The sequence below is a fragment of the Astatotilapia calliptera genome, chromosome 7 (genome assembly GCF_900246225.1).
Source record: "Astatotilapia calliptera chromosome 7, fAstCal1.2, whole genome shotgun sequence".
NCBI lineage: Eukaryota > Metazoa > Chordata > Actinopteri > Cichliformes > Cichlidae > Astatotilapia > Astatotilapia calliptera.
This window is the reverse complement of record NC_039308.1, coordinates 2,655,706-2,672,199: the sequence shown is the minus strand read 5'-3', so window position 1 is coordinate 2,672,199 and position 16,494 is coordinate 2,655,706. Positions and strand designations below refer to the sequence as shown.

The window sequence follows — 16,494 nt, the reverse complement described above, 5'->3', positions numbered from 1 at the left end:
CAGCATGCCTGTCTCAACTCGCCCAAACTCCCACACACACTGATGGTGAAACATCTCAAATTGCATCCACTACTCACTTCCTTACAGCTCTGTCATTACGAAACCTGCCATTAGTCTTTACACACTGCTGCAACCACCCAGCAGGCAGGCACCAGCCTACTGTATGCACAATCACTCAGTGTTTGATCAGCAGCAAACAAACAGTCATCCACTCAACAGGGAGCTGTAACAGGACAAACAGCACACACACACACACACACACACACACACGCAGACAGTGTTTGGGCTGGAACAGCCGGGAGCCATCGACTGACCTATTACACACCAGCAGCTGTCACTCTGGCTGCAAACCTGCTTTTGAAAGTGATAATGTGCGAATGTGCATCGATATTCTCCGTTAACATGCTGACTTACTAGATGTGACCAAGTCATGACTGCAGACTGCGAGGATTGAATCAATACGAAGCAATGTTCGATAAAGAGCAACCAATACAAGCGGAGGGGGGAGGTGTGTAAATGATTTTTAAATCATTTAAACATCAAAAGTTCAAACTGGGAAAGCTCATTTTGATTGAGGCAGGAGCATCTTTGGACCGTGTTGCGTTACCTCAAAGAGTCTTTGGGAACTGGGCAGACTCATTACAGCATTTTTGAAAGAATAATATTTTCCCATTCTTGCATCATATTATATTTTTGCTGTTCAGTTGCCTTTGCTCCGTTTTGTCTTTTTAATTTCATAATGTGCCGGATGCAGACTGGTATGGACTGCAGGCACGCCGGGTTAGCCTACGTAGGCTAACGGTTCACGTGCACGGAGCGCTTTAGCATCATCTTGCTGAAATAAGCAAGACAAAAGGAGGCCACCTGAACGGGGCAGATGTGTATCATTGAGGAAACAACCAGGCCTTCACAGATGTTGGTGCTGGTGACACATGGAGGAGGATGCAAAGTTGACGAGTGTGGTCTTGCCCTGCACGCACAATCCTGTTGCTGACCCACACCTACCGACTCTGGGCCAACATAGATGTGTTTGCTGGGTTACTGTCGTAATACAAATGAAGGTTAAGAGACACAAAAGACACTTTGGAGACACTAGGTGTTGGAAAAAACATCAAATTTTATTTTGAAATGACCGGTCTTGTGCCCATTCTGTTTTATTTCAATTTCGCATGATTTTTTTTTCCTGTTCCAATGTTAAAAAAAACAAAAAAACAAAAACAAAACAAATGATCAAGTAAAACTTTCCAGAGAAAATAAAATTCATCTCAAAAGCAAGAAAAGTACAAAGAAATACAATCCTATTTTATCCTTTTTAGCAGGGGGGGGAAGGGAGGGTTGAACCTAAATAAAAACAGATGCTACAACCGAGACGTGGCTGCTCCTGGGTCGGGACGACGGGCTCAGACCCACATCCCGCCCACATGTAAAAGAAGACAGCCAATCACAGTGTAGTGTCCACAAGCTCCCATGATGACCCTCTCTCCATGGGAGACTAAGGCAGTCAAACACAGTAGGTTACAGTATGCATGGATACCTTTCAGTGGTAGATGATGAGATGAGACACCAGAAGAAAAGACCTCCATTTTTCACTATCCTCTGAGGTTGAGGCGAACAGGCGATAGCCGACTGCAACGGATGCTTACAGATCAATATATTAGTCATTCCTTTGTGCCTCTATAGCAAAATACAGGCCAAAGCCACGAACATGGTTGTTTTCCATCTCAGCTGACACGGATAAAGACAAACAGAAACTAGAGGGACAAGAAGGCTCCACAGCTCAGAGGAGGATCAATTACAGTGAACTCTGAAGCTGTAATCCAAACACAGCTGTCTGGCTGGAGATGAAGAGGCAGTTAAATGTGCACTCAGCAGAAATGCTAAGCTTGCTCAAAACAAGCCGCCAACCATCACCGAGGATACTGTTGGGAAAATGGAGATCTCTTCCACCTGGAGGTACAGTGTATTAAGACTACGAGCATGTTCTGGTATCTAACACATGCCTGCAAGCGAGGGGTGTCTGCTGTGCTCTTATCGGTGAACAGTCTTAATAACATGAGCCGCTCTCAGGGCATCTTTGAAGTGAAGCCCTCCAGTTTTTCCACATTTTCCTCCTTCGCTTTCAGTCGGATGGCGCTGAAGCCGGACGACAGCTGAGATGAGGAGGAGCGCGAGATGATGACGCACAGCACAGTAGATAACCAACCATGAGCTGACTGGGGAGAGGGCAGGGTGTCAGAAAGGAGAGGACACCTGTAAGAGTGCTTATATGCTTGCTTTAAGCACACGTTTGTGGTGGTTAACCTGTATATTCTGTTATGCAGCTGCATTGGTTCCAGCTGTTTATCCTACAAATCGAGGACAGAAGCACCCTGATACAGATGTGGACACATCCAAAGAGGCTTTTCCTCAGTAAGCTGGTTCAGCTTCCTGTGACGGTCTACTTGTCACTAGTGCCCTCTCCATCCTGCCCTGCCCTCTCCCCGAGAGGTAGCAGCCCAGTCCCAACACTCCCCCCCCCCCCATTTAGACAACCCAAGCCCACCCCGCCACCCACAGCCGCTCCGCCCTGACCCAACCCTTCCAGTGGCACTTCTTTACTCGGCCTGGGCGTCGTAGTTGGCTCCGCCGGCCTTCTTCAACTCTGTGCGGATGTAGTCCTCATCCAGTTCCCGCGGGTCACTGATCATGAACTCCTTGGCAAAGTTCTGCACAGAGAGAAGAGAAGATCAGAGAAGACCAGCGATACCAGAATGCATCTACATGAGAACACTCAAAGCTAACAGGACTTTACTCGAGCATACTTTATGACCACATGTATACTTCTCTCTGCTCAGTCCAGCAGTTAATCCAAGAGACAACTTTCTTTAAAATCTTCTAAAAACATGAAGCTTCGATTGTGAAATTCTGCTACGATACTGGAGATGTCTAAAATAATTTTGGCGATAGCCCACATCATACATATGACCTGCTGACAATAATGAACACCATATCATCTGCCTAATTACAGGCGTGCATCCCTACGATAAGCAGCCTGTATTTAGATGCGCATTATGAGGATGCTTTCAATAAACTCCTTCACAGTTTAATACAAATTAAAAGGTAAACTGGAAATAGGGGGAAAAATTAAATTACATAATAAGTTAGTGACAAATTGATTGACATTTGCCCCTCCATGAAGATGTACTGAATGCATAAGCGGAGGGAAAGCAGCTGCTGTTAATCAAGTCTGAGACAGCATTTAAAGGAGGTTCTGGGGTGGAGGTGGGTTGCAAAGCAGCTTACAGCAGCTGCAGACAGGCTACCGGTGAGTTATCATCAGCTCCTGTGTAGGTGGGCGAAGCTACGCTTCATTTCTTGCAAGTGTCACCAACAACTTTAATTTAGGCACCGATATTATCTGTATTATTACAGCTAATACAGTCTTCTGCATCCAAAACCCGTCATGCAGCATGTTCCACTGCTGGAGCTCATCAGCACGAGGTAGTCACATGTTCTAGCAAGCCATATTATTTTTGAACCGAGGTGTTATTTCAACACTACTTTGTTGGTTTTAATCCTGTAATTCTTCACCTCCTCCGCAGTAATAACCACAACTGAATCGACTTCCTGTTTGCCAACGAACTGGCTGCTCGTCCTGAGCAACCTGCCGCGTTTTATCAGCTCAGCGTGAATTCAAAGCTAAAAATGTTTTGGCCACTCTGACGTTAACACCAACATATAAGCCTCTTTGGTAATTTGGTAATTGGTAAATGCAGCCGCGCTCTTTAAGCTCATGTTGTGCTGTGTTGTTGTGCTGCAGGTGAGTGCAGCATTTCTAGTCCACTGGATTTCTTTGTTTTTTTGTCACCATTGTCACGTTGAAACGGCCGTTCCTTAAGAACTCATGAATGCACGGATAGCTTTAACTACATTACTCTGATACTACAGAAATCTGATGGCAAGAGCTGAATTTCTTCTGTGGTTTATAAAAGTTTATGCAGACTTCATTTATTTTTGCATATCCCTTACAGACCGTATCCTGTAACCTCATCGTTTGTCTTTGTTTTGTGTCATTTTCCTGATTTTACTGTCATCACTTGGTTTTCAACATCATTTCATTTGCATGGACTGACTGTCATCCTGCTCTGGTGGGAGGTTTCCCCACAGAAGTGATCTTTAACCCCAATGACACAAGCCGAATAAAGGTTACATTGAAAAACAGTCAGAGACTAGAGATGGACCGATCCGATATTACGTATCGGTGCGATACTGACTTAAATTACTGGATCGGATATCGGAGAGAAATAAAAAAATGTAATCCGATCCGAAGTATCACAAAATGACCTCACAAAACGCGCTACTTGCCGTAACCCAGCTCGGCGCATCGGGGCAGTATGTGTCACGTGATAGAGCGGCTGTTGTCTGCGACACCTGTGTGGTCTGTTGGTGCATTTGGAGCCTCGCTACATGCTTCCTAACCGCAGCATTTCATCTCGGCGAAAACTATCCCAGAGAAGTAAAGCAAGTGTGTAAGTTCATCACTGAATGTTTGCAGAGTATTTCCATGTTAAGCTTAACAACTGATATATTGAGCCACAGCTGGACTGGCCATCGGAGTTCCATACTGAGGTGAAAAGGAAGCGATTTGTCCCGGACTTCAGCTAGAATTAAAAAATAGACAAAGCTGGAGTTATTCTGTCTTTGCTGCGCAGTTGCATCTACTTCTCTCATTCACTCCCCCTCCCTCTCCCGTTATTACTTCAAACATGAAACTGATCAATGATCAACTGATCGGTTTTTCTGCCGCAAATCCGTCTTTCTTTTTTGTTTATCGCCCACTTTGCGCTAGAAAGAGGAGACCAGCGGATAAACAACAGCAGCACGTTTAAAAGTGATCAGCTGTTGTTAGAATGTATTTAATATTAATTTCTAGTATCAGCTGATGTTTGCTGGAGCCACAGCTGTAAAAGCTGCTGGTCATGATGTTGGTTTGGATATGTGGTGAGAGGGAAACATGAAGATGAAACCAGGAGATGTCCTTACTGAATCATTAGAGCAGGTGATGGAGAAACAGGTTTACCTTTTAGGTGACATGAATGAGTTGAAGGGAAGTTTTGAACTGTTTCTGAGAGACAAATAACACCAGGATCCTTTTCTAAGTAGCTGACAGCTGGTAACTGTGCAGGGGCGGGTCTAGCAAAGTTTTGTCGGGGGCCAGGTTGGGCATTAACAGGGAAAGGGGGGCACAAAGAAATACTTTTCTTTGTTATGTCATTTAACAACTTTGAATAAATAATTATCTGAATCTTACAACAAAAGTGGTCATCCGATTAAATGTATAGAAATCCATTATTGTAGATAGTAACTAATAAGTCTAATATACACCCAGGTAAGCTATAGTACTTTTTCCTTTGGTACCATCTGTGCAGTCTGCAATTCTGTTGAAGAAAGATGTTGAATCTATTTAAATATTGTAGAAAAATAATTGATTTCTGTGCATTTGTTTTACACATGCATTAAATTAAAGTTGATTACATCGATTAAGGGCGGGGGGTGGTTCCCTAATATTTTTGCTGGGAGTTGGCAACCCTATTAGTGAGGTAGGTAAGTACTCTTTAAAATACCAGAATAGGGAGGATGGTGTAGGTTTAAATTTATTAGAGTGATCAGTGTTGCTGAACTATGAAATGTTTTGGGTGCAGTGTATTTTTTGCATACAGGTATAACAGAATAGCTTCAGTCTCCTGTTTTTTTAAAACTTGAGTATGAACTTATACAAAATGCAGCAAGATATTTACAAAAAACAGTTTTATTGATTACAAAATGCGCTGTATCGGATTCATATCGATAGCGGCAGATATCCAAATTTATGATATCGGAATCGGACATTAAAAAGTGATATCGTGCCATCTCTATCAGAAACCAAACCTCCACATGTACCGTTAATTATGTCCAAAGGTCACTTGCTAGGCTTCACCACCGCTAACTCGAGCTAAATGCAAGAACTTTATTAGTCTGATACTAATTAAATGGTCATTAGCGGGCATCCAAGGTTTTCACGTTGCAGCCGTATGTCATGTTTGATAGTCTCACCTAACAACAGTGTTAATTTTGTTGACCAATAATTCATCATAGGACCCAACAGGGCACACTTTCTTCTGACACAGCTAAATAAATCTTATGCATGAGGACAAAAACTATAATGACAAGTACTGACACTTTGTCAATGATTCAAATATAAAGCAAAGCTAATTAAGTTAATTAAGCTTAAGTAAGTTAGCACCCATCTTCCCCGTTTCTCCTGACAACACAACAAAATGTCAACACATGGGAGGAAGAGATGTGTGGACAAGCAAAATAAGACAATCTGTAAACTGTGACCTTTGTAAACTCTCACCGTACATAATAAACTTTTACACCTTTTTTTTTTTTTGAGCTGAATCAACTTTAGACTTGGACGACTGCAGTCTCATGCCATTTAGATCAGCGGTCTCCAACCTTTTTTGCGCCACGGACCGATTTATGCCCGACAATATTTTCACAGACCGGCCTTTAAGGTGTTGCGGATAAATACAACAAAATAAAACTAGTACCGGTACCGAAAAAAAGAAGATTTATTCATAACACACGTGAAAAGACCCAGGAAAACAGAGTTAACGATAAAAACGATAACAAAATAAAAACCCTGAAAACCAGACATTTCACACCTGAGCCTCAACTCTCGCGGCCCGGTACCAAACGACTCACGGACCGGTACCGGTCCCAGGCCCGGGGGTTGGGGACCGCTGATTTAGTCAACTGAAGCAAAGAGACTTCAGTTGTCTACATTATGACTGAAACTAAAATCTAAATATCTGTCAAAACGGACACTGGCTGATAAACTGTGGGGCGCTGACCGATGGGTGACCTCAGAGTGCCTGTGTCCACCTTTAAATATGGCCTCAGAAATACAAAGAGTCCATAACACATTTATCCTTCCGTTGTTTTTGTTCTGAATCCAGTGTCGTGCGAATGCAAAGCCACCAGTTTCCCCAAAGGAACCATTACTTTAATTGCTACTTTCTCCAGTCACTGACCTGCACAATGTCTTTGACCAGCGTCTTGTCCGTGCTGATCTTTGCACGCTGCAGCCCGCTGATGCTTTCCCCGATCCAGGTGATGAGGGTGAACTTGGCTCGTTTGCTCATGGCATCTCCCGTCGTGATCCGGAGGAAGCCAAACAGACGAGCGTCGTCTGAGGGAAGACGGGAATGCACGAGTCAAGACAGATTAAAGCCGAACACATCGACTAACCAATCAGTGAGGAAGAAAGGATGGCACCAGATGGAGTTATAAAAAACACTATCAAAGAAATACAACACATTAAGCATTAATTGTCTTTAGATTTTGGGCTGTTGTCATGCGGACATAACTTATTGCTATTTTCATATTTGCAAACACATCGCTGGATATTTATTTATGCAACCCAATGCTATCCACTAAGTTTTATTAGTCTATTCAGAACTGGCCACCATCGATCAGTTAAAACTGTAACTGTAGAGTTTGTGCTTTGATCACCAGTTTTACATTTTAAGTGTTGCTGTGCAGAGTTGTGTGCTTTTGTCCCAGTGGCACAGTCCCAGCACTCCAAACCAGAGGGACGCTTTGTGAGAGCGCGTCTGTGCAGCCGGGGAGTATTCAGGTCAGTACACTAGATGAGTAAAATCGTTTGTGAGCCCTGCGGTTGTGTCGCAAACCTCCCGGTGACCACGCCCGTCACTGTCACGGTGGTCCACTGCAATCTGAGAATAACGCCCGAATACAAACAAGTGCGCCGACATGAACGAACAAACATTTCTGCTGCTTCTTTTGTCCGACTCGCGCCGCCTCGGGATCCTGGGTTTCCACTCAGATGCAGCTTTCCACCAAATCTTAAGAAAATCATGAATGTGCTCTTCATCTGCTAACTCAAAATTCTGAGTAGAGATTAAGGAACGGTCACTTAATTTGAATAGATGGATGAATAATTTCAGCCATGCACCAATTCAGAATTTCTGTACTAAGAATAAAGATCAAGTATAAATGTTGGTGGTTAAAATCTTAACGAAATTGACTGACCTGTTTTTTAAGTCTTCAAGCTTTTTATTCCGTTGTGGTCAGCTCTTTAACTTTATATAGGCAGTGTGTTATCTGTCATATGTACAGATAGATATACAGAGACTAACGTTTTGCTCAAAACCTCCAAATCCTTCCTAATTTCCTTCTTTCCTCAGCTTCTTCATTTGAGGACTTCATTGTTTTCTTTTCCTCAGAGGATATTAAACTGAATACATTTGAACTGTTTGGACTGATGTTTGACATCACCACAAGATGTGCTTAATTACAAGCAGCGTCTTTTATTTCTTTTTGGCATCTGACAGACAAAATGACGAATCAAGAACTTGATAAAATCATGGTCGGTGTCTTTGCCATCCATACATTTACTCTTGAATTCTATTCATAATTCAAAAATGGTCCTTATTCATCTTTTGATGGGCCTTGGTGCTACCCCTCAATTCATTCTGACTAAAACAGTTTAGCTCCTCCCCCTTCTGTTAAGCAAACTTTCTTCTGATTGGCTGCCCCTCCAGAGAATTTTGAAAAGTTGGAGGTTCAGTTTTACCAAACCTTTCAACAACTAACAGTCCAGAAGCCGAAGATGTTCAGTTAAAGTTGGTATATGAAGAAAAGCATTTACATTAGTGACAGTGAAACACATATTTGGCACTGGTACTTGGAAAATAAGTGAAATGGTTAATTCAATCAAAAACCACCTATCAGAGCGTAATCTCTCTTGATAAACAGACACCGTAACTGCATGGAAGCTTAGTGATTTAAATACAAAGTTAAACCTATTTAAACTCTGAAGACACCAACTGAGAATGACTGCTAGGACTCATTGTTACCTACAAAATGATTGCAGACAGCTGATGGACAGAGACCAGTGATATAGCTACATGATCTGTAATTTTCACAGGAACTTCTCTGTCCTGGTTTATAAATCACAAGCATCTGAAGACTTCTACAAATATCGTTTTTGGAGATGCTTCCTTTGCTTTTTGGCAGAAGGTGGTCTTCTCTGTTCTTACCACAAAAAATAGCAAAACCTAAATATGGAGAAGACTAGTGTTTTTCCTTTGCAAATCTGCATGCTGTAGACCAGAGGTGGGGAACTCCAGGCCTCGAGGGCCGGTGTCCTGCAGGTTTTAGATCTCACCCTGGGTCAACACACCTGAATCACATGATTAGTTCGTTACAAGGCCTCTGGAGAAGGTCAGGACAAATTGAAGAGGTAATAAAGCCATTTAAACCAGCTGTGATGGATCAAGGACACATCTAAAAGCTGCAGGACACCAGCCCTCGAGGCCTGGAGTTCCCCACCCCTGTTGTAGCTGTGGGACCCACATCTACATGTTGTAGGCGTGTGCAGTCAAAAGGGGACAGCATCGAAAAAAAAAAATGTGGAAGAACCACTAATGACGACTAATCTTCTCGTAGTCCCTTTGTTCTCCATGCTAGTGGCTAAACTAAAGCATTCAGAAAGTATTAACAACTTGTTAGTAGTGAAACATGTCTTTACGTGCTTAAAGAAAAAGAAAAAAAAAAAAGCCTCTCTTCCTCTTTGTGGGGAACTAAATAGTCCTCGTTTGCTGTTCAAAGCAACTTTTCAAACCAATCAGCACCACAGCATCGTCACCGTCAGCTGACCTGCTGTTTGCTTTTTAGAAATAACTGCACACCAAGCGCGTCTGTGCAGCAACTGCTTTGGTTGAATTCCCACAATGCCTCTCTAAGGCCCAAAGAGCCACAAGCGAACACCAATGCAGAAGCATAAATCCAGCATACCACTCTGCTGGAGCCTTGTTTGGTCTAAGAAGTCAGAAAACGTGGAAAGGACTTATATTTGAATTTTAAGGAAAGTGCAGATGCCTTATCACGCCTGCAGGATGTCAACACATTGTCCAATAAACACACTCCTGCCCGCCCTGCCTTCAGGTGCTCCACAGATTACTCATTACCATCTTCCAGATGTTGTTCTCTGTGGGCTGCAGGGCAAAGAGCCGTTTCATTTTGGGAATAACTGCACTGCAAACATACAGACTCAGCTGCAAACCAAATAAAGGCTGAATGAATACCAAAGACTTATGGAAGCATTCGATACACAAATCTCAGATTATGGCACAAATACAGCCAAAATATTTCAGTGTCACATTAAAAGCTCCACCAGGCAGCATTTAGATGCAACACGGCCCTGAAGCATCAACAGCACCGTCCCTCCACCCGGGTCTGAGTGCCGCTGGCTGCAGGGAGGGTTTGGCTCGGGCTCCTCGCCTTTCACTACAAGTTGTTTTAACGTCACCCCTTTCTGTGACGACCGGGCACCGCATCTGTACATGTGCCAGAAAAGTAAAGGTCCCTAATATTTCACAGTGCCTTTGAATTCCACAATTTCATCATTTCCTGTGGGATCAATAAAGTTTTCTGATTCTTTCAACTTCCTGTTATTGCAGCTCTGCCAACTTTCCACTCTCCACCTGTGATCTATTGGTTTGGAAATGTCACCAGTGGAGTGGAGTATCGGATGCCAACAGCTTTATAAAAAAGTCTCATCAGGAAAAAAGCTAAACTCTATTTTCTATTCGAATGAAAAGTTTAAAATGGGTCATTAAAAGTCCTGACGTACACCTCGGTTCTCTGAAAGAAGTTGGAGTAAAAAGCTGCACTGATATATTGGCTGAATGTCACACATGTTGGCTGATATCAACAAATTCACACGTGGTGCTTATAACGGCCTGTGTGAAGTTATTGTGACAAAGAGCTGAAAGGTCATTCTTCACTTCCTTGTACTGCTGGGATGCACCATTCCTTTATTTAGGATACGGTTATTTTAACCCACGTGCTGGGAAACTGTAACTGCACTTGAATGTGATTATGTCCTTTTCCATATTTATTGCTATATTTTGCTACCTTATATATAAAAGAATGATTTCCAGTGAAGGACATAGTTTAGGGTTAACACTGGTGCCTGATCAGTATTCTGTATCGACCCAAAGCCACAGTACAGACATGTGAATCCAATCCAAGTGGAAAAGGTTGTTTATGTGCATTCTGATGTATTCAATCAACTATTTGGAAAAACACAACATTAAGCGATTTTATCTTAGGTTTATTAAGTTGTGATGTCCTGACGAGGAAGCATTTCAGCAGGAAATTCAGTGGCTTTGGTTTGAAGATGTAAACTGGCTTATTTTAAGTCTCTGCTGCGTTAAAGTCTTCACAGTGAAACGTCTTATCTTTACATTGGAGCAGCTGATACAGGCTGTCAGGACAGGACCAGCCACTATAAACAGTCTTATCAGCCACAGAGGACATCCCTCGTGTCAACACCTCACTGCACAAGCAGTCACCTGACTCAGACATGTCTGTGAATCAATCTCTGTCACATCCAAATATTGCTATATGCGATTAATGAACTCTTTGTCATGGCTCTCATCATTGTTTGAGCCACCAGAGAGAAAACCAGTACAGACAAATCCTCACCCGACCTGGCGCTGAACCACACCCTCCCACTTCCTCCGTCTGCCTTTCTCTTCCTGGTTTATCTTTCCTTTAAAGCCATGCTGACTCTGCAGACAAATCTGCACTGAAACTACAACACGATGAGGATGCAGAACAGCGACCTGTCGGCACAGAGGTTGTTCTGCATTAAGTGCCTTCATTTCAGCAGTTGTCGGGCGACACCCTGCCTTCCCAAGCACACCCACCCGTCCCCTCTGAAAGCAACCGGAGCCGTCTCCTGTGGACGGTGTCAGGTGGATCAGGCAAGGAGTGGTGTTACCAGCATGTCGACTGTGTCCAAATTTGGTGTTTTTAATCTACGCTAACAGCGAGGCCTGAGGGCGGTGAGGTCAAGGCAGCTGGATTCCTCCTAATGAGCTCACACCACCTTTTATAATTAGCACTTTAAGCTATTTGTACACAACTGATTAAAAAGATCAGACCTCAGGTTTGGAAATTGCTAAAAACGTACAGATGTGCATCTTCGTTTATTTCCAGAAGAAACGTGGCAGCATGTGGGGTAGGGCATCAAAGGGCCATCACAGAGAGAAAGCAGCATTCATACCCACATCCACACTCACCAGTTAACTTCACATTCATGCCTACAGACTGTGGGAGGAAGCTGCAAGCTCGTGCTTAGCGACAGATTTGAACCCACAGCCTTCTCGTAAAGAGGCGACACCGCTGCACCGCCGTGACACAGGTGGAAATATATAAATAAATAGAATTCTTTATTTTAGTTTTAAAACAGCAATCCATAAAAATCCATAGACGGATCAAAGGTCCAGAAAACTACAGGGAAATTCTGATTCGTCCCCTGGGGGCTATGAATGTCTGCACTAGACCTTTTTCCGAGTTGAGTCAGCAGGTCTTCAAATATTTTAGGGCTATGTAAAAGTGTTGGCTAGCTGGAGGTGTTACAGTAAAATATGGACATTAAACCCAGTAAAATGTATCCTCTGAACTATGTTTTATGGGAATGCATCCAATATTTAAACAATTTATGCCTGGGCACAGATCACCCTGTGCTTATAATTCATCCTGAGGGGAACCTGACAAGTCTGAACCATATTTCATGGAAGTTCACCTAACAAGCTGGTTAGGATTCATCTTCTGAAAACAAGAACCACCTGAATTTAACTGCACAGTAACGCACAGAAAGATGAAAAGTCGATACATCTCTGAATCATCCATCGTCTGGTGGTTATATGGGCATTCATTTTGGCTTACAGGTGATTGTTTTTAAAATATACATTTGGACGACTTAAAAAGTGAAAGTCTCCTTTACAACATGGTGAAGAGTTTACTCAATAATATATACCTCTAAATAAATAAGTCATTGATTGGAGTTACATTTTCTTAGAAGAAACTAGGATTAAAAAGTCTTAAACTACATTAAAAAATGAGGAACCAGATCTTGGTGAAACAATACCCCAGCATGCAGCATCTTCTTTTTTCACTTCCTGCTGCAGTATAAGTTTAAGATCAATATTCTACAAGAGTTGATCTGAACTCACTAAACTCAAGTCTGCGGCAGCTCCTCCCACGCACGCACGCACGCACGCACGCAGAGGGGTTTTTTCTGCAGGTTACAACTTCACTGCTAAATAAGGCAAACGAGCCCACAGAGGGAGATGTGCGTGTCATCACTGAACAGGAACTAATAGCGAACGCAGCAGCTGAGCGGTTACATGTAAAGCACTGTTGTAAAGGAGTGATTTCAACATAGGAATGTGAGCTCTAGACATCAGGAAGTAGAGAGACACAGGAGGCCCTGAAGCTTTAAAGAGCTTGCATTAGCAGTTGCCACACCCATCATCTGAGCAGATGCTTCGCTCTCTCTAAAGGGGAACCGGAGTGAGATGGGTTTTTTGAAATCTATACATAAAAGGTTTGCGCACTGGAAGTCATTACACCACAGCGGCCGATGGGTGCTTTGGAGGATCTCTTGTTAGAGGCAGGTGAAATATTAATGAACATCAGCTCGTTGAAGGAGTAAAACTAAAAGTTAACATATTTCCATTGTAGTTTGCACCAATAGACAAATGTAGGCCGCCCTGTAGTAAAAAAAACTTGAGATATTGTGAACCAGATTATGCAACACAATGAATACACAGCTAAGTGCTCTGACAGCCTCGTCACAGGCTCAAGGCTCATTGGGTGATGGAGCACAGAGTCTTAAAAGATTAGTGTCCCGCCAAGTCAAGCTGCCTGATATATAGGCTGTTTTACAGAATCTACAGCAGCCAGCTACACAGCCACAGCCCTGCGTTTAAAACTGATCCAGTCTTACCTGTGCACAGCATCTTGAAGTCCTCATAGTCAGTCCCTTGTCCTCCAGGCACGATGATGTTGTTCTCATATTTAAACACAGCCCTGGAAGCAGCACAGTGGGTTAATTACTGTTGGATCACATGAGTTTGCATAATGCACACGCGCGCGCGCACACACACACACACACACACACCATTGCAGAAAAATGCCTGAGACGCCCATGCAAGGTGGCAGCTGTGTATCAGCCATCTGCAAGTGTCACCACTATAACATTTTCCCCATTGAATACAGGACAAAGGAAATTACTTCTGCCCCGCCGGGCCTGATAACAGTGCGCCGTGTGACCGCTGAACAGTCAGAATACAGATCAGCCACATCCGAGGGACAGGACAGCGAACGCTGCGTGTATTTTGGCCAGTTTTTCTAAAGAAACAGTCCGCAATGTGCCGTTCTGGCGCGTTTTCGCAATGAGCAGGCGTAACTGCATAGGAACATAGGGTAATTTAAAGTTCTGGTGCAGAAATGCACAAGTAAACGCCACCAAACATACAGCTGATTACATTTTATTGGCCTTTATTAGTTAGTGTGCTATTCGGCATGTATCCGCTTATTCAAACGACGCTTATTTAAACACAATTTCAACTTTTTCAAAAGCAAGTCCGTCTCTTCATGTTGCGCTCTTCCTCATTGAAAAGACGGAACAGTGGGCGGTAACAGACAGAGAGAAATAAATTTTTAACTAACACCACATCAAATAAATACTCTATTTGGTGTTTTAATGGTAGCCGAAGTGGATAACTGCTAGAATACCACCAGACAGATGCAGGGTTATGCACGCGTGTCATTCATTTTCGGTAATTTTAGCGTTAATATAAAACAGTCACAATCTTCAATGGAGTATGGGTTAGTAACCGTGCCCGCACACTCACCAATTGATGTCAGTGTTATCGTCCCTCACTTGGTTGTAAGCCTCTCTGCAAGCCTCTTTATCGATCTGGGTTGCCATTTTTCGGATTGAGAAGTGTTAGGCAGGCAAAATGAGCGTTGAATGGGTCCGAACCAGGGAGGGCCAGCTACACGGTACTAAAGCGGCTAACTTGCACAGTGGATGCTACACATCAGACCTAGAACCGATAGCGTTTCACGGCGGGCTTCAGTCGGAAATCACGACCACTGCACTGGAACAATCAAGCCGGTCAGACTCAGCGGGAAAAGACGGCTGTTCTTCTAGCAGCTCGGTTCATTTCCTGTATGTTACCACTTTATGGGCGTGGGTGATGTTAGTCAATCAGGTTGCCAGCAGACAGACAGAGAAGCTCCCCCAGACGCTGCGTTCACCTCCTCCTGGTCAATGAGCGTTTAGCAAAAGAAGCGCTGTCAAGGCAACGGCGACAGGCAGCGACACTTTCCGGCAGGGATTTTCTAAACAAAATCAAAAGCAGCAAGTTCTCAAAAGTGACTTGAAACCAAATTTAGCCATTTTACATTCTGCATTACCATGAAATGTTATTATTATAAATAATAATATTATTATAGGTTTCTATTAGTAATCACTACAGGTAAAACGTCCTTTTTTGTGGACAAGAGATTTTCTTTGAATTTCTTTGAATTAACAGAAACTTTCTGTTTCTATAATTCTGTATATTTCAGGATCACGTGGGCAGTAATCCTGGTTCTGAGCCTGGTTGTGCTGAAGATTTCTTCCTGTTACTAAGGGAATAAATAAATATGAATTCTCTTTCTCTCATTCTAATATTACACATTATATATCTTTTAGCGATTTGATTCCAGATTGACATTTCTTATTTAATTGCTCTTACAGTGAATGATTATTTTTATTGGCTCTGTTTATCAATACTGACAGCCAAAGTTCTGTCAGAAACATGAAAAAAGTAAAAGTGTATCAAAAATGATTCAGCAGAATAAAAATAACTTTCACAAAGGAAAAGGTGTAAAAATGGAAGCAATACATATGCCATATGTTATACAATAACATGAGAATGAGCGCAATTGTTTTGCTTTTTTTTTGGCATTTGCTCATTTTTATTTTAATTAGATACTTTTATTCTTAAGTTAAAACGATCAACTTCCGGTCTTTCTTTTACCTGCTAGCGCAACTTTACACAGCAGAGTGCAGATGAATTAATTTGAGGAACAGGTACTAGTCTGACACAAAGCCATTGGTCATTACACTCACATAAACTACACCGTAAACCCACGAGGTGGGCTTAAAACATCCACTGATCAAATAGGCTAGCTAGAGGTCAAAGGTCATCTCCCTCCTCTTTGACACTGGCATAAGCCCAACTGAGCTGTACCTCCTGGTTTGTTTGTGCCTGCATCATCCTGCCACCTGCTGGTCGACCTGCTGTCGGTCACAAGCTTTCATCAATCTTTCCTGCAAACTTAGACTCAGTGGTCCGCAATAACCACACAAATAACTATGTTAGACTGCAGGAGGGGGGCTGGTTATGTCTTCTGTCTCTCCAGCCTCATCTCCATCTGTCTGCCTCACAGTCTGCACCTGCTGTTACATGCAGGCTGCAGAGAGAGAGAGAGAGAAGATGTTCTCTCCTTATTAAACATCCTAAATATGAATATGACAGCTTGATAAATGTTGTGTCCTTACTTTAATCACAGAAAGGCCGTGCTTGTGGGGCCTTC

At 42.9% G+C, this 16,494-nt stretch overlaps 1 protein-coding gene across 1 annotated transcript; it reads right to left on the bottom strand.

Annotated features, from left to right (window-relative positions):
* Positions 1 to 1,251: 1,251 nt before the first annotated feature.
* Positions 1,252 to 15,232, bottom strand: cotl1 (coactosin-like F-actin binding protein 1). The gene is made up of 4 exons (XM_026172479.1): positions 14,760 to 15,232; positions 13,850 to 13,932; positions 7,056 to 7,213; positions 1,252 to 2,705 (listed from the first exon to the last, which is right to left on the bottom strand). The coding sequence occupies exons 1-4, from the start codon at positions 14,834 to 14,836 to the stop codon at positions 2,595 to 2,597; spliced, it is 429 nt and encodes a 142-aa protein (XP_026028264.1). The 5' UTR covers positions 14,837 to 15,232; the 3' UTR covers positions 1,252 to 2,594.
* Between the last annotated feature and the right edge of the window lie 1,262 nt (positions 15,233 to 16,494).

Excerpts from the sequence above, each read along its gene's own strand:
- cotl1 (XM_026172479.1), bottom strand. The coding sequence starts at position 14,836 with ATGGCAACCCAGATCGATAAAGAGGCTTGCAGAGAGGCTTACAACCAA. Across the intron at positions 13,933-14,759 it reads GATAACACTGACATCAATTG|GGCTGTGTTTAAATATGAGA; the intron begins GTGAGTGTGCGG and ends TGCTGCTTCCAG. Across the intron at positions 7,214-13,849 it reads CTTCAAGATGCTGTGCACAG|ACGACGCTCGTCTGTTTGGC; the intron begins GTAAGACTGGAT and ends GTCTTCCCTCAG.